General features: G+C 47.2%; 1 protein-coding gene across 4 annotated transcripts in view; it reads right to left on the reverse strand.

Moving 5' to 3' along the window:
* Positions 1-11210, reverse strand: part of NRP1 (neuropilin 1) — a 114076-nt gene extending 102866 nt beyond the window's left edge. For 3 of the 4 annotated variants that reach the window (XM_021542958.1, XM_021542957.1, XM_021542956.1), the window contains exons 1-3: positions 11088-11210; positions 10437-10758; positions 7054-7228 (exon numbers count right to left, since the gene is read on the reverse strand). In XM_021542958.1, the coding sequence (XP_021398633.1) occupies positions 7054-7228; positions 10437-10503 (242 nt within the window). In that variant the 5' untranslated portion in view covers positions 10504-10758; positions 11088-11210. The remainder of the gene's footprint in view (positions 1-7053; positions 7229-10436; positions 10759-11087) is intronic. The other variant, XM_021542961.2, reaches the window with a different exon arrangement.
* Between the last annotated feature and the right edge of the window lie 3354 nt (positions 11211-14564).

Below are 14564 nucleotides of genomic sequence, written 5' to 3' on the forward strand. Positions count from 1 at the left end.
TAAGGGAATCCATATTTGACCCTCAAATTTTTCCTGTCTGAAGGGCATCTGGTTGTAGCACATGTAGACAGAATTCTCCTCTCAGTTAAGTGTTCAGAGTAATAGAAACATCCATATATGACTGTTTTTATAGTTTTAAGGTGCTGCTGTACCGAGACTCAAGTCAAGACTTTGCTGTGACAGGGGATGCACCCATACACAGAGTGCAGCACTGGGCTCTGCATCCCAATCCCACCCCTCAGCCCTGAACACAGCCCTGCACAGACTCTCTAGATATGACCAGGAGTTTGGTCATGGATTTCCTAATACCTTTTCCTGAGAAACTAAACCACTAACTCTAAAAGAAAGAATTGTTAAACAGTTTGACAATAGAGACTTTCACAAGAGTTAACTGCTTGGATGAAAACCAAGGAATTGTTTCATTGCAGTGTATAATCAGAAATTAACATGGTTTACAACTTCTTTTAACTCTCATTTGGTCCCTACAATAAAATAACAACATCTTTATCTTTAAATACTTGAATCTGTGTGTGCAAATACATGTTTCCACATATTTCTTGTGGCAAAGAGACATTATATATACTTTCATAATGCAAAATCCTCAAGTTAAAGAAAAATTTTGGGGGTACAAGTGTTTTCTGCTTCCTTAATCCTGCACAGGGTCTGAGCTGATTCCTTTCCTTGACAGGAAAATTTCCTGCAGCCATATGGAGGATACAAAACAGCAGAGGTCTCCAGAAGGGCTGTCTGGGTCTAGCAGAGCACTCCCTGAGAAAGCTTTCCATGCTTCATATATATAGCAGAGAAATGTCCTCAAAGCACACCCGGAAACATGAGATGCCACACGGCCCCAATGTACTGCAACAACTCATCTCAAGCCAAAACCACTTGTTTCTTGTTTTAGGAATAGAATGCAGGATGGCCCCCTTCATCCCTTTAGTATTTCCAATGATCTCTTGGTAACCCCAAACAGCTCTTGAGGGACAGATTTTTTGAGGGAGACAAAAAGGATAAGATGCTGCCTCTTCAGCCCAGGTATGGCCTTCCCAGTGTGTCAGTGCCCACTTCCCACTCTGGCATTGACAGAGACATGTCCAGGGCACTGCCCACCTCTGCCTGGGCAGTGCAGCCCACGGTGGGCTGGGTGGACTAGTGAATCCAGTCCAGAGCAAGCAGGGGAATGTGGGCATCCTTCCAGCTGCCCTCAGCACTGAGGAGGGGGCATTCCCATGTCACCTGGATACCTTGTCCTGCTGAAATCCACTAAAAGGCCAGTGCTGATGCTAGGTGATGGGGCCGAGCCAGTCAAGCCATATTTCTGTTGAAAAGCTCAGAGACCTTGGTTCCTTCAGACCTCTCTGCTCAGTGGTGGGAAAACACAACCCCTGCCTTCCACAGACCTGAGCAGCTCTGCTCCTGTGCTGCTCACCCTGCCTTGCCAGCTGCAGGCACTGTCTGCCTGCCCAGCCCCAGGGTGGCCGGGCAGAGGGAATTAGGAAGCTCTGACTGACATTTGCTATCCAAACAGCTGATACAGTCATTAACCATCCTACAGGCCTGCACTGAACCCTTCCCCACAGGCATCACAAGTGATGGGAGACAGCTCTGCGGGTGTGGAGGGCAAAGTTCCCACTGCTCCCATGGGCAGTGGGGCTGCACTGAGCCCAGAACGCCTTGGGGCAGTTTGTGGGAGCAGCTCAGGGAGCCTGTCCCGGCTCCAGCTGCCCTCAGGACAGTCAAGAAGCAGCTGTGGTGTGCAGCTGATGGCAGAAGCCTCCTGACAGGCTCAGTGGGCAGCCAGCAGGATGGCTCATGGGGGGTTCTGCAGCTGGGCAGCAAGGATATGGGCACTCTCACTCCATGGGCTCAGCCCAAAGGGCTTGAACAGCCCCTGTGCAAAAGGAACAAACACGAGGCACAAGGCCTGCACAGAGCAGACCTCGCTGCATGGAAGAATAGGAACCAGGATTTAGACAAAAGCAAATGAAAGCTTAAACTATGCAGAAACTAAAGGAAGGCTGAGCTGTGATGTTGCTTGCTCCTGTTTATTTTACCAGTCTGAGTTTATTATACCTACAGATTTGTAGCATAAATCCATTGACATTATTTAGAAGTAAAATGGATGAATGAATTTCTAACATCATTAAGGTCTATGGGAGTTATATGGAGCTATACTTTCACTCTGTAGGTCTGGTACCTATTCTTTCTTCCTTACCGAAGGATCTGGAGGAGGCATTTTCTCCTATCTAAACAAACACTGATTCTGATTTTCTTTCTCTATATTCTACAACTGACCACAATTTCTATACAGGTCTGCTCTCATTTGTGTAACTAATCCGTAGTAAATGCAACATGAAGAGTAATTATCTGTGACATCTCTCTATAACTTGAATGTTTCCAAAATGGGCCATTTTTCCATTCTGAGAGATTTGTATGTAATCCACAAGTGTTAAGCAAGAATGATATTTATTTACTATATCTATAAATGCTGGCCATTAAAATAATAGTGCTGTGTGGCATATCTATGAAAACCTTGTAAAACAATACAGCCAAGTCTGGCAACAAAGTTAATAATTTGTCAGTAAGAAAACCACTGTTGGGCTTTTTCTACCCAACCCTCCACCTTTCTTAAGCCCTTTTTCTTCTGAAGCTTCACATTCATTTTCTTAATGTTTTTAACCTAGTGTCTGTGAAATTTTTATTGCTCCCTAGATAATGACATCTGATCTGAATGTAACCACACACCTCTTTGCTCAGCAACATTTGTCACAAACCATTATAAATTATCATGCTGATAGTGTGCATTGCTGGGAAACCGGAAAAGTTCCATAAATTCAAAGTACTGTATCAGTGACATTCTTGTTTATTATCTAGGTATAAAGTTTTACTAGATTCAAGATGGCTACATTTACACAGTAGGATACTTCAGCAACACGAGACTTGTACAGCCTGCACTAAGCACTGAAAAGCATTTACCACATGCAAGAAACACTGGAGCATTTTAACTAATATGTGGCCATATGTTTTGTCTCTTCTATTCATTTTAAACATGTTCCTGACTCCAAGAATGCATGCTTATTATTGGGACTTGCTTGAGAAAAGGCAAAATGGCAAAAAACCCCTACTTTTCTCTTAAAGTGCAACCATAATTTCTGTTTCTTGGCTTCCTGAAGAGGAGGCATAATGCTCATTGGCGTTAAATGTTAAAAAGACACTGTGAATTTTTTCATTATATATGTCTTTGATAACAATCTGTGGTCAACATGTTTGTGTATTTCCTGTTAAACCCAGTATTTCCATAATGCTGCTACAGTAGTCCTGTCTAGAAGATTCTTTATTAAATGAACCTAGCTTGTGTGAACATATTTTTAATTATTTGCGTATCTTTATTCTTCAAAACTGTGAAAGTTGAGTCCTTTGGAATGCCTCCAGAGAAAAAGGAATTTTCACCATGTTTACTTGAAATTTAAAACAACTCAAATGGTTCTGATTGTCAGAAAAACATACATATATGAATTTTATTAGCAGTCATTTGAGAAATACTTATTCATTAAAGCATAGCATAATAAGTAGGTAAATCAAGGGCATATTCTTAAATTAATTCCAAACCCTAACATACAAAGAGACTAACTGGGAACAGCTTCAGTAACAGCTAGTGCTTAAATGTGCTGCTTTTGATTCTCCCCAGAGAATCAACCTTTCACCAGTTTTACATTTCAATACATCTAGCCCTCTATATAGAGCAATATTTTTTAAAGTTAGGTATAGCCTCTTGATATTCTTGTTGGCACTATGGAATAAGAAGGTAACCTTTCCAAAGTCAAAATGTTTCCCTTCTTGGGCTCAGGCGGTCCCTGTTATTAAAGGTGTTTTCAATGCTAACTAAGGTCCAAGTTGTAATGAACAGCATTATAAAGAGGATTTTGGGAGCTAGGCCAACAAGCTAATCTTCTCTAGTCTACTCTAATTGTATGGGACATTTTTTGTTCCCAGACATGAATTCCCTTATCTCTCATTTTCTATCTGCATTTCATATTTAAGTGGTTATTAATTTCCAGTGCTAAACCTTTCAATAAACTAGACTGTAACCTAAATTACACATTTCTAGATTGCAAACTGGGTTTCTAATAAGCTAAGCATATTAGAGAAACAAAATGTACTTAGCTGGAAAGCAAAAAAATCTTGTGATACATTTATTGCATTAATCGCCTGTTGTATTCAATATTCAGTACAAGGAATGTGAATTTTGTAAGTAGATGCTTAAATTTCAGGCCATGGAGACTGTTGACAAATTCCTGTTGCTGAAATAATTGTTCTGGTCCTAAGGTTTTTGTTGTTGTTGTTGGGTTTTTTCCCCCACAAATACAATTCCTCTCAAGTTAAAAAGAGCAATTTTCAATATAAATGAAGTAGCAGCTGAGTAATTTAGCACAGCCTAGAAAATTAGCGTTTCAGCACAGACAAAATAATGGTAAAGTCATCACCATCATACACTGCAAACACAATGCAAACAACCCTGTTGAGAGACTTCCTTCCACCCACTACCATCTCATTACTGCTTTGGGCTCCATTTCAGGGGCAGAAATAATGCAGCAGGGAGAGTGGACAATGAACACTGAGAAGGAAGCAACAGAGAGGGAGGGAGTCAGTCCTTCCCCTGGACCCAGTTCAGCTCAGTCTAGCACTGTTTAACACAACACTGTGCCACAAAGATTACTTGTTCTTCAAATACTTGTATGCTGTACACCATTTTACTGCTGCCAAAGACCATGTTGGTTTTGCAGAATTGGAAAAACATGCATTCTAGCAAGGGAGAAAAAAGATTTGACACTGAAATATGCTTGATTTAATTTCCTAATTTCTCTCTAAGAGGCAAAGAGTGACAAATATTTTAAAGCATTAGCAGCATTCCACAGAATGAAAGCAAAACCTGCATCAAGAGACACAGAGAAGTGAACCATTGCCTGAGTACAAGACATTAAAAATTAAAGAATAGGAAGTCAGCGTGTGAACATATGGTGTGAATATGAGCTGCCGCTCCAACACCACAGTAAAACCTCATTTTCACAAAGTTTAGTTTTATGAGCACAGGGTTTTCCTGTATTATCACTCAACTATGTCATTGAAATGCTGATCTATAAGTGATTATAAAATACCACAAAGAAGAACTAAGTACCACAATGCATCATTAAAAACTTCAAGAGAAAACAATAATCATGATCTAAGTAATCAATTTATTAAATAATAGGTTAAAGACATGCATAGTAAATATTAAGTGCTTGAATACAGTTGCTTTCTTTCCCTAAGTCCAACATTCTCATCTCATGGTCTATCAGATCCACTCCTGATAAACTGAGCATCATTTTATGGAACCAAATCCTGTACACTACTGTGAAATACCAAACACCACTGGCTATTGAGTTTAATCTTTCTGACATGCAGAGAAAATTTTGGCTGGTAGCATTAATCAACAGCAACTCTCTTGCAGTTATCAGTAGGGAATAAAAAATTATGATACACAAGAAATATTTAAATAATTATGATATTCCAGAAATATTTAAATAATGAATCACTAAAACATTTTCCTCGTGCAACAAGCTGGCTGAATTCAGAGGGCATGTTGAAGAGGGGAATGATCTGACCATATGTTGCCTTGTGCAAGCTGTGAGATTTACAGATTTGGGGAAAAGTGGAGAACAGCTTCTGGGAGGTTCCGATTCTCCTCACTTTTGGAACGGGTGGTCAAAGGGAATGCAAGGACAAGGGACAAAGGAAGCTCAGCTCTCTCTTTTCTCCTCTCAGGGCACTACAGGAGAGCAGGAGGAGGGTAAAGAAAAGCTACTGGCTATAAATCAGCAGCAAAGGGAGAAAGAAGGAAATACCACTATCAGTTCTCCAGTCCACTGCTCCTTGAAGGGTGAGGGTAAATGCCAGACTAACTGCGTTAAGAAGACTTGCCAATTTATAAATGGCCTGTCTCTTCCATGGGCTGTTTGTAGCCGTGGGGGTACAAAAGGAAAAGGAGTTCCTTTTTCAAACTCAAACTCAAACAAGAGTCTTACAAAAACAAGCGGGCCAGCAAACGGTGCCTCACCACAACCGCACCCCCACTCCGCGCATCACCGCCGCGCCCCGCTCGCAGCGCGCCGGGCGGGCGCAGCTCAGACGCAGCGGGCGAACCTCAGGTGAAGACACTTTGAACAAGCACACACGCACACAGACACGGAGACATGCACACACAGAGACTTACACAAAGAGACTTACACACACAGAGACTTATACACACGCACAGCTTCCTCCCCCGCTCGCCCGGCCCGGAGCTGCCTACGGAGCTGCCCCGAGCTGCCCCGAGCTTCCTGCGGAGCTGCCCGCGGAGCTGCCCCGAGCTTCCTGCGGAGCTGCCCCGAGCTGCCCGCGGAGCTGCCCCCGAGTTACCCCCAAACTGCCCGCGGAACTGCCCGCGGAGTTGCCCCCGAGCTTCCTGCGGAGCTGCCCGCGGAGCTGCCCCGAGCTGCCCCGAGCTGCTCGCGGAGCTGCCCCCGAGTTACCCCCAAACTGCTCGCGGAACTGCCCGCGGAGTTGCCCCCGAGCTTCCTGCGGAGCTGCCCGCGGAGCTGCCCGCGGAACTGCCCCGAGCTGCTCGCGGAGCTGCCCCGAGCTTCCTGCGGAGCTGCCCGCGGAGCTGCCCGCGGAGCTGCCCCCGAGTTACCCCCAAACTGCCCGAGGAGCCCCCGAGCTTCCTGCGGAGCCCCCGAGCTGCCCGCGGAGCTGCCCCGAGCTTCCTGCGGAGCTGCCCGCGGAGCTGCCCCGAGCTTCCTGCGGAGCTGCCCGCGGAGCTGCCCCGAGCTGCCCCGAGCTGCCCCCGAGTTACCCCCAAACTGCCCGCGGAGCCCCCGAGCTGCCCGCGGAGCTGCCCGCGGAGCTGCCCCGAGCTGCCCCCGAGTTACCCCCAAACTGCCCGCGGAGCCCCCGAGCTGCCCGCGGAGCTGCCCGCGGCGGCCGGCAGGTGTCGCCGTGGCGCTCCGCAGCGCTCTCCGCTCTCCGCTCACTCACTTGCAGTCGCGGTCCTCCAGGTCGAAGTGCGGGTTGAAGTTGATCATGATGCGCTGGTAGGGCTCCGGCGCCTGGATCAGCCACTCGCACTTCTGGCTGGGGTGGTAGGACTGCGGGTAGCCGGGAGACGTCAGGTACCCGGGGCTTAAGATTTTGATCGTGTCGCCACATTTGTCTGCGGGTGAAGCGAACACATGGGCTGGTCTCAGTGCCCCCGGCAAGCATCCGGGTGCGGCCCGCAGCAGACTGCCGTGGGAATGCTGCGGGCCCTCAGCCTTCTTCAGGCTAACTTAGCATCCTCCTGCTTTTAAAGGCATCTGGGCTACTTTATACCAGAGGGAAGAGGACTCCCTCTCCATCCCTCATTCCTTAAATTCAGTGGCTGGACAGGCAGCAGATAGCAGAAGGTATCCCAATTTCTAAACAGTATCCTTATAAAAAGCCTTCTACTCCAACAGTACCCCTTACAGTGTTAAGGCCTTGCGTCCTCATAACAGAGTTAATACTGGCTGAGAAAGGTACATGGGATGCAACTAACTCCAAAAACTATACTCATCTTAAGTACAAAGTTCCAAGAAAAGCTGGTAGATGTAAAGAGATGCCATTTGACCCCCTGCCCAGCTATGGGATGAGTCTGGTCTGTGTCACCAGCCATTGGGATTGTATTGGTGGATCCAAGCTCATTCACAGGACACCCTCCCTTTGTTTTATCAGTCCATAAATCTAGGCAGGTTGAAACTATCTGTGCTCTTCAAACCCAGGATAGAAGAGAACAAAGTAGCTCTAGTGAAGCAGAAATCATCCGCTATTTACTCTTTCAAGGACGTTTGTTCATGCTTGGAGACTGCATCAAAGTAATGGAGCAGAACAACCTCCCTTCCTCTTCCCTTCATTTCTTCCTCCCCTGAACAACAACAAAGATTTATTTCTAATAGCAAAATAGTTGCAGAAGTTTCTAGAATCACAAAGTGTGATGCTGAAATGTGGTAAGCTGCATCTTGCTCCTTTGGTTAGCATTATCAGGGTTACATTTTAAGGTTTATAGGCAAAAAAAAGGGACAAAAAATTCCAACCTACACAGTCATTCACTTCACTGTCCAGTGCAGGTTTGTGTTATCACTTTTTTACTACTATGGATTTCTTTCTGTGGATCTTCAGGTGGGAAAAACTTTTTCCAAGTGTTGGTTGTTTAATTTTGATCAATAAAACATGACAGTAAACTATGGAAAGGAAGAATGTCCCCACTAAAGCAAGACTATATATCACTACATTTCAATAATGGTATATATACAGGCTGCTGTGCTCTATCTAATACATTCCCTGTGAAAGCAAAATGGCAATCCTTGCTCTCAGCATGAATTTATAAATATACAGGATTTTATTGTAGGAAAAAAAACAGGTCAAATGGAAATGAATGAGGAAGCACACATCAAAAATGCATAAAGCAACACTCTTTATAGAAATTATTTGCCATAAATTAGGAGGGAAGGGATTGATAGGTACTCGGATGTATGGTCAAAACCCAGATACTGCCAAGCATGTCACTGGGAAAGGCTATCTTATTATATTTCTGCTGTGCCTTTGCAAACAGGCTGTTTTCCCCTGACCAGAACAAAAGGCATTGGTGCTTAAAGCTCAAAAGCTGTCACTGGTGATCTTGCTAATCCGCTGTCTGGGGCTCTCAGGGAATCTTGCCTTTTCCTCCCTGTGTAAGCATACTCAGAAAGTGATCTTGTCTCATTAAGCCCACTCCAGCCCTGCAAACATGGCAGGGTCTGGCATTTGTTAAATACTTGAAATAAAGCAGTGCTGCTTCTAGTCACTTGACAGAGTCACTTCAGAGGACGCTGAGGTGGACTCACTACCACCAGCGCTCCTTAATCTGCGACTTCTGGGAAAGTGACAGTGTAATAAGATAATGCGGTCTGCTAGACTCCTTGGCTCTGTGCAATCTCTCTCACACTTGATTAAGAAGAGCAGTTTCTAATGACTTTGGACCATTAGTTCCAAATAAGGTTAATGAATTAATTTAGTGGACACTAATACTGCATGTAGGTGAAGGTGGCATTAGTAGGTCCGGTAGGTTGCAGAGGAGGTTAATGGCCTTGGTGACTCCAGCAGGACCACCACGTTAACCACTCTCCTCCTCTTCACAGGGAGAAATGATCAACAAGAGCATGGGGGTGGCCCCTACTGTCCCTCAGAGGTACAGGGTGGCAGTATGGGTCTGTGTGGGAGGCAGCTGTCCACACCCCGAGCTGGGCTGGGGGATGAGCAAAGTGCACCTCTCGGAGCATCCCCACATCAGGCTTGGTGCACCCCTCTAGCACCTTTGCTCCTGTGCCACAGCACTGGAGGAGGAAGCTCGTCCTGATTAAACTAAGCAGCGTCCTCGAAACATATTGGGAAACAGATTAACTTCTATCATAAAACATGTGATTTTAATATTCTTGCTTGACACTCCACTTGCAGTCCCTTATTAAAACAATATACCAGTGTAAGTGGAGGCTGCTCTCTTCTTTTAATTACTCTGATTGAAAACCCAGTCAGACAAAAGTAAATATTTGATAATTAGTTAATAATAATTGCTCAGGATTTGTCAGGAAAGGAAGATTCACGTTAACTGTTTCATGTGCAAGAGCTAAATGTCAGGCAGTCCCACAATTAGACCATCTTTAAAAATGCATCATGCAGTGGAACATTTACAGTGCCCTGGCATTGTTCGGGGAAGGAGGAGCACGCCGCTTTTAATTAGTTGTGTTTTCAAGGGTTGCCTGACAGTAAACTAGCCACACCACTCATTTGTTATGTGATTTCTCCTCTTGGAAGGCGGTCTCGAGCCTTCACAGAGAAGCTCAGCTCCTCTCTTGGCACAGTGTAAGTTGCATGTAAACTGCAGACTTGGGAAAGGGGTACTCTAGAGAGTTCTCTGTGTGAAGACTATTCGCAGGTACACACACAGCTAGTAGGAGGCATGATCTAAAATTCTACGCTTTGGAAAACAGAAAGGGCGGGAGGGGAAGAGAGCCTTCCCTTTAAGGTGTTCATTATCTTTCAGATATCGAAGGAGAGGCGTTTAATGGCCTATGGGACGGGACATTATTAAGATAATTGGCTGTCCTACCTAGTGAGAATGAGCAGCCTGCTTTATACAATAACCCAAGAAAGCAGAAAATAAAGTCGGAAAGCAATGACGGGGAGGGCGACCCTCAGACGAGGACTGCGCTGCATCCCTCCTCCGGCAGAAAGTTCCCCCAGCCGGGTTTGTGTCGGTGCCGGTCCCACGGCCCGCCGGGCACCGCCGCCCGCCCCCCGCGCCGGCAGCCCCGGAGCCCGGCCCCGCACCGCCCGAGCTGAGACCCAGCGTCCCCCGTGACACTCACCGCTCCGCAGAGCCCTGGCGAGGGTGAAGGTGAGGGCTGCACAGTGTAGGAGAAGTCCCCAATCCATTTTCCCTTCCGACAGCAGGGAAAGGAGGAAAAAAAAAATAAAAATGCCTTCCACGCACAACTCTTCTTTAAATCCTCCAGCCGGAGTGAGGAGCAGAAAGCACGGTCCGCAGGGGCAGTCTCGGGGACAGAAGGAGGCTGGCTTCTCTCTGTGCCTCAAGCCGCCCGCATCCTGTCATTTAGCTCCGGCTCCCTCTCTCTTTCCCCACACTTGTTCCTTCTCCAGGCGCGGCTGCCTTTGCCATTCCCAGCGAGACTAGAAAGCCAAATGAAAACGAGGGGAAAAAATAACGAAAACAAAACCCAACAAACACACAAACAAGACAGATTAAAAAATACTGGCGGCTGCCGACACCTCGGGAGCGCTCTGCTGGGCGAGGGGCTCTGCGGAGGGGAGATAAGGAAGGGAAAGGGGCCGTGGGCGGAGACCAGCCGGGCGCTGGAGTTTGGCAAACTGCTTCCCCCCTGCCTGCCCCGCTCTCCAGCGGCCGCGGCTCCCGCGGGGCCGCAGCCGCGGAGCTCCGGGGCGCGGTGCCCGGCGGTGCCCGGCGGTGCCCGGCCGTGCCCGGCCGTGCCCGCACTCACCTGCCCCGGCGGGAGGCGAGCGAGCGAGCGCGCTGCCGCAGCAGGGACTGCCGGCCGGCCGGGGAAGTGGGAAGCGCCCGGGCGGCTCCTGCTCGCAGCCTGAGGAAGAGGAGCGCAACTCAGCGGCAATAAGAGAGGCCGAGGAACCGCCGTCTCCCAAGCCCCAGTCCCCTCCCCCTCCCCGCCCTCCTCCTTCTCCTCCTCCTCCTCCTCTTTCTCAGCCCCCCAAGACATCGGCAGCGCGGAAGAAAGAACAAACAAACACGGCAAGCCCCGGCTCTGGCGCTCAGCCGAGGCGGGGACTGGCGAGGGGGAACGCGAGGAGCAGAGGGGTGGCGAGAGGCGGCGGTCCCCGCCAGGGCAGGTAGAGCCGATGCGGGCGGCGGCACCACCTGCGCCCGCCGCCCCGCGGCTCCTGCGGCCCCGCGCAGCCCTGCCCGGCCCTGCCCTGCCCGGCCCTGCCCTGCCGTGCCCTGCCGTGCCCTGCCGTGCCGTGCCTGCCGCCCGGCCCCACACACAGACACGCACACACGCACCCACCCCTGCCCACCTCCCGGCTCGCTCGCCTCGGGTACCCCGTGGGAACCCTGCCCCGTCCCTTCCCGGGCCATCCCCTCTGCCACCCTTCCCTCCTCCGCCGCCTTCTCCCCCTTCCAACACTCTTTTTTTTTGTTTCGTGTGAGAATACGTGTCCCTCGAAGTCCCCAGTGGGACTTCGTCCCACTGCTGATGCTTCCCCCACCGTCCCTTCTTGTCCTAGAGGAAGCAGGCTGTGCTGATGTGGGGTGAGCTGCCAGGACCCACCAGGTGTCAGGCTCATCTGGCCACTCCATATCTGCAAGGGGAGACGTCCCCGTATTCCCCTCCCTTCCGACCCTTTTCCCACCTCCCTTCTCACCCACTCTTGCTCTCTCAGCTCCTGTTGCAGCTTTGCCCGTCTCAGTCTGTCTGAAGCCTCTTGAGGGGCTGAGGAGCTGCTGGGGTCCCCAGGGCCGGCTCTGCTCCCGAAGGAGGCTGTGCAGCATGAAATCCCCACTGGGGAGTGCGTGTCTCCTCCTGAGCATTCTCCCCTCCACCACCACTGGCACCAGAGGAACGGAACAAAGCGGGGACATAGCGGGCTCTGAATCCTACTGCTTTGGCTGCACGGTCTGGTGCTCACCACCTATGGACCCTGTCTCTTCCTTGCCCTGTTGCCCTGCCTTACCGGCTGTCCCTGCACCTGGGGAGTGATCACCTTGCTGAACCCAACTGCTTTTTTACTTTGCACACCCTCTATGGTGAGGCCAATCGAGTCGCTGGGGTAGGGGTTACAGGAAGAGCTCCAAGGCTGAAAGCTGAAACACAGTATTAAATGGCCCCCAAAGATGGGTCTGTGCTAGGAAAATTACCTGCAGCCAGTGGTGGATGTCAGCCACTGTCATGTCCCAGGGCAGTTTGAAAACAATTTGTTACTGTGGCACAGTCAAGGCAAACTCTGTTAATGCTTCATCAGGAAAAAGGCCTGATAGAAGACCTACTCCATAAGGAGTTTTTCTAAAGGATGCAGTGGGAAAAGTGCTGGATTTTGCTGAGGAGAGGGTCGTCCTCCAAGTGTAGCCATGGCAGTAAACTGCTGTCCATTCTGATGATATAGCCCTATTTGAAATAGTTTTCAAACATAGTTGTCTACAGCCACACAGATTTACTACAAATGTGTTACATCTGTGTACGGAAACACAAATCCAGCCTCCTCCTTTGTCTCTAGCTCTGAGTCTGAGATTTCTACTCTCACTCTCTTGCTGCCCTTTTGAAGCCCTGAGTTTAAGGTCAGCTGAAGTCTGGAGATTAAGTCTGTAGGAAATCTGTCTGCTGGTTTCATACTGCACACTCTCTCACCACTACTTTCTGAGTGTTTTCCAGACATTCCCCTTCTCTTCCGTGATTACAATTCCCTAATATTGTGCACTAAAATGCAGTTTGATCCTGTTATACTCTCTGTACACTTAATTCTTTCCTTTGTCGGCTTCTGCTTCTGCCCCTGCCCATGACCCTGCTTCTGCCCATGCCTGTGTCTGCAGGCAGGCTAGAAACAGGCAGGCTGGAACTAGTCAGATTGAGTTATTGGGTTCAGTCTCATTTCCCCATCTTTAGGCAGTCTCTGGATCATCATTTGCAATACTTATGCATTTTCCTGATTGATTGGGATGTATATTTTATGGGTAGCACATTAAGCCCCCTTTATTTTTTTTTCTTTTAGAGACATTCCCAGAACACAGGGGAAGGGGAGAGTTAACAGTGCTTTCTGATTATTAAAACTCATTCTGCTGGACAGTCCTTGAGATAAATGGGTTCTGACCTGATCATAGTTTGACTGTTTGAGCAATATAGCCTCTAAAATAAAGTAAATCTATTTTTGAAAACAGAAATGACCTGCTTACTAAGGGTTTGCACAAATATATATATATATACATGTTTGTTTTAAAACATGTTTCAGAAACCAATATTAATTCTCTAAGTGACAGATACCCAGAAAGCATGTACATCAAAAAATGCACTTACTGTATGACAGTGATGGCCCTCTTGCTTTGGGATTAGCATTGTCTGTCAGGTGATTTCTAGGAATCTGCAGAAAGAAAATAAGCATTGTCAGCTGTATGCTGTATGCTGTTGGTTGGTTTGGTCCTCCAAACCAACCAACCAACCAACCAACCAACCAACCAACCAACCATCCAACCAAACAGCCGCTGTGTTTCATCCATTTTTTTTTTCTATTGGATTAATAAATTACTTTTTGCGGATATAGACATAGATTTTTTTAGTAGCTGGTGAATTTTAAAGAAATTCCTTTCTCTGGAAGAAAACAAATGTAGACAGAACATGTACGCTAAGGAAGATGGCACAATGTGGTAATTTGTAAGATAATGATGAAAGTTGCTTTTATCACCTGGGCCTAACCTGTAATCACTAATCCATATACCAAGGTTTATTTCAATATTCTTATGTTTCAAATATCAGTGCTTCCTTTTCTTGCAGAGAGAGAGATGTGCAACAGGCTGCAAAGACATCTGAACAGGAATGGCCTCTGTTGGGGCTAATATGGCCTATAAAAGAGGATTTCTGCCCTTCCTCAGCACTGTGTGGGCATTATGGATTCCACAATGGGACTTTATTTATTTATCTATTAATTTATTTTCCTGTTGGTATCTCAAGGCCTAGAAAATATACCAGAGTCTGGTACGTTAATGTCCTTCCTTACCATAACATGAATGACACTACTCTAATTTTTCCACCCATCTTTTTCTCTCTCATTCATGGATATAAGCACAATTTTCTTCCATGTATGAATTGCCCTGGAATGAAGAGTGAAGACATTCTATCCTTGGTTTATGTGTATTTACCTGAAAATGTTTAATCTTTAATAATCTTGAATATAAACTGGCATCAAATGAAACATTCAGAAGTCTCTTTTTATAATCCACTTCTCACTATTTAGTC

Source organism: Lonchura striata, chromosome 1, assembly GCF_046129695.1.
Source record: "Lonchura striata isolate bLonStr1 chromosome 1, bLonStr1.mat, whole genome shotgun sequence".
NCBI classification, from domain to species: Eukaryota; Metazoa; Chordata; class Aves; order Passeriformes; family Estrildidae; genus Lonchura; species Lonchura striata.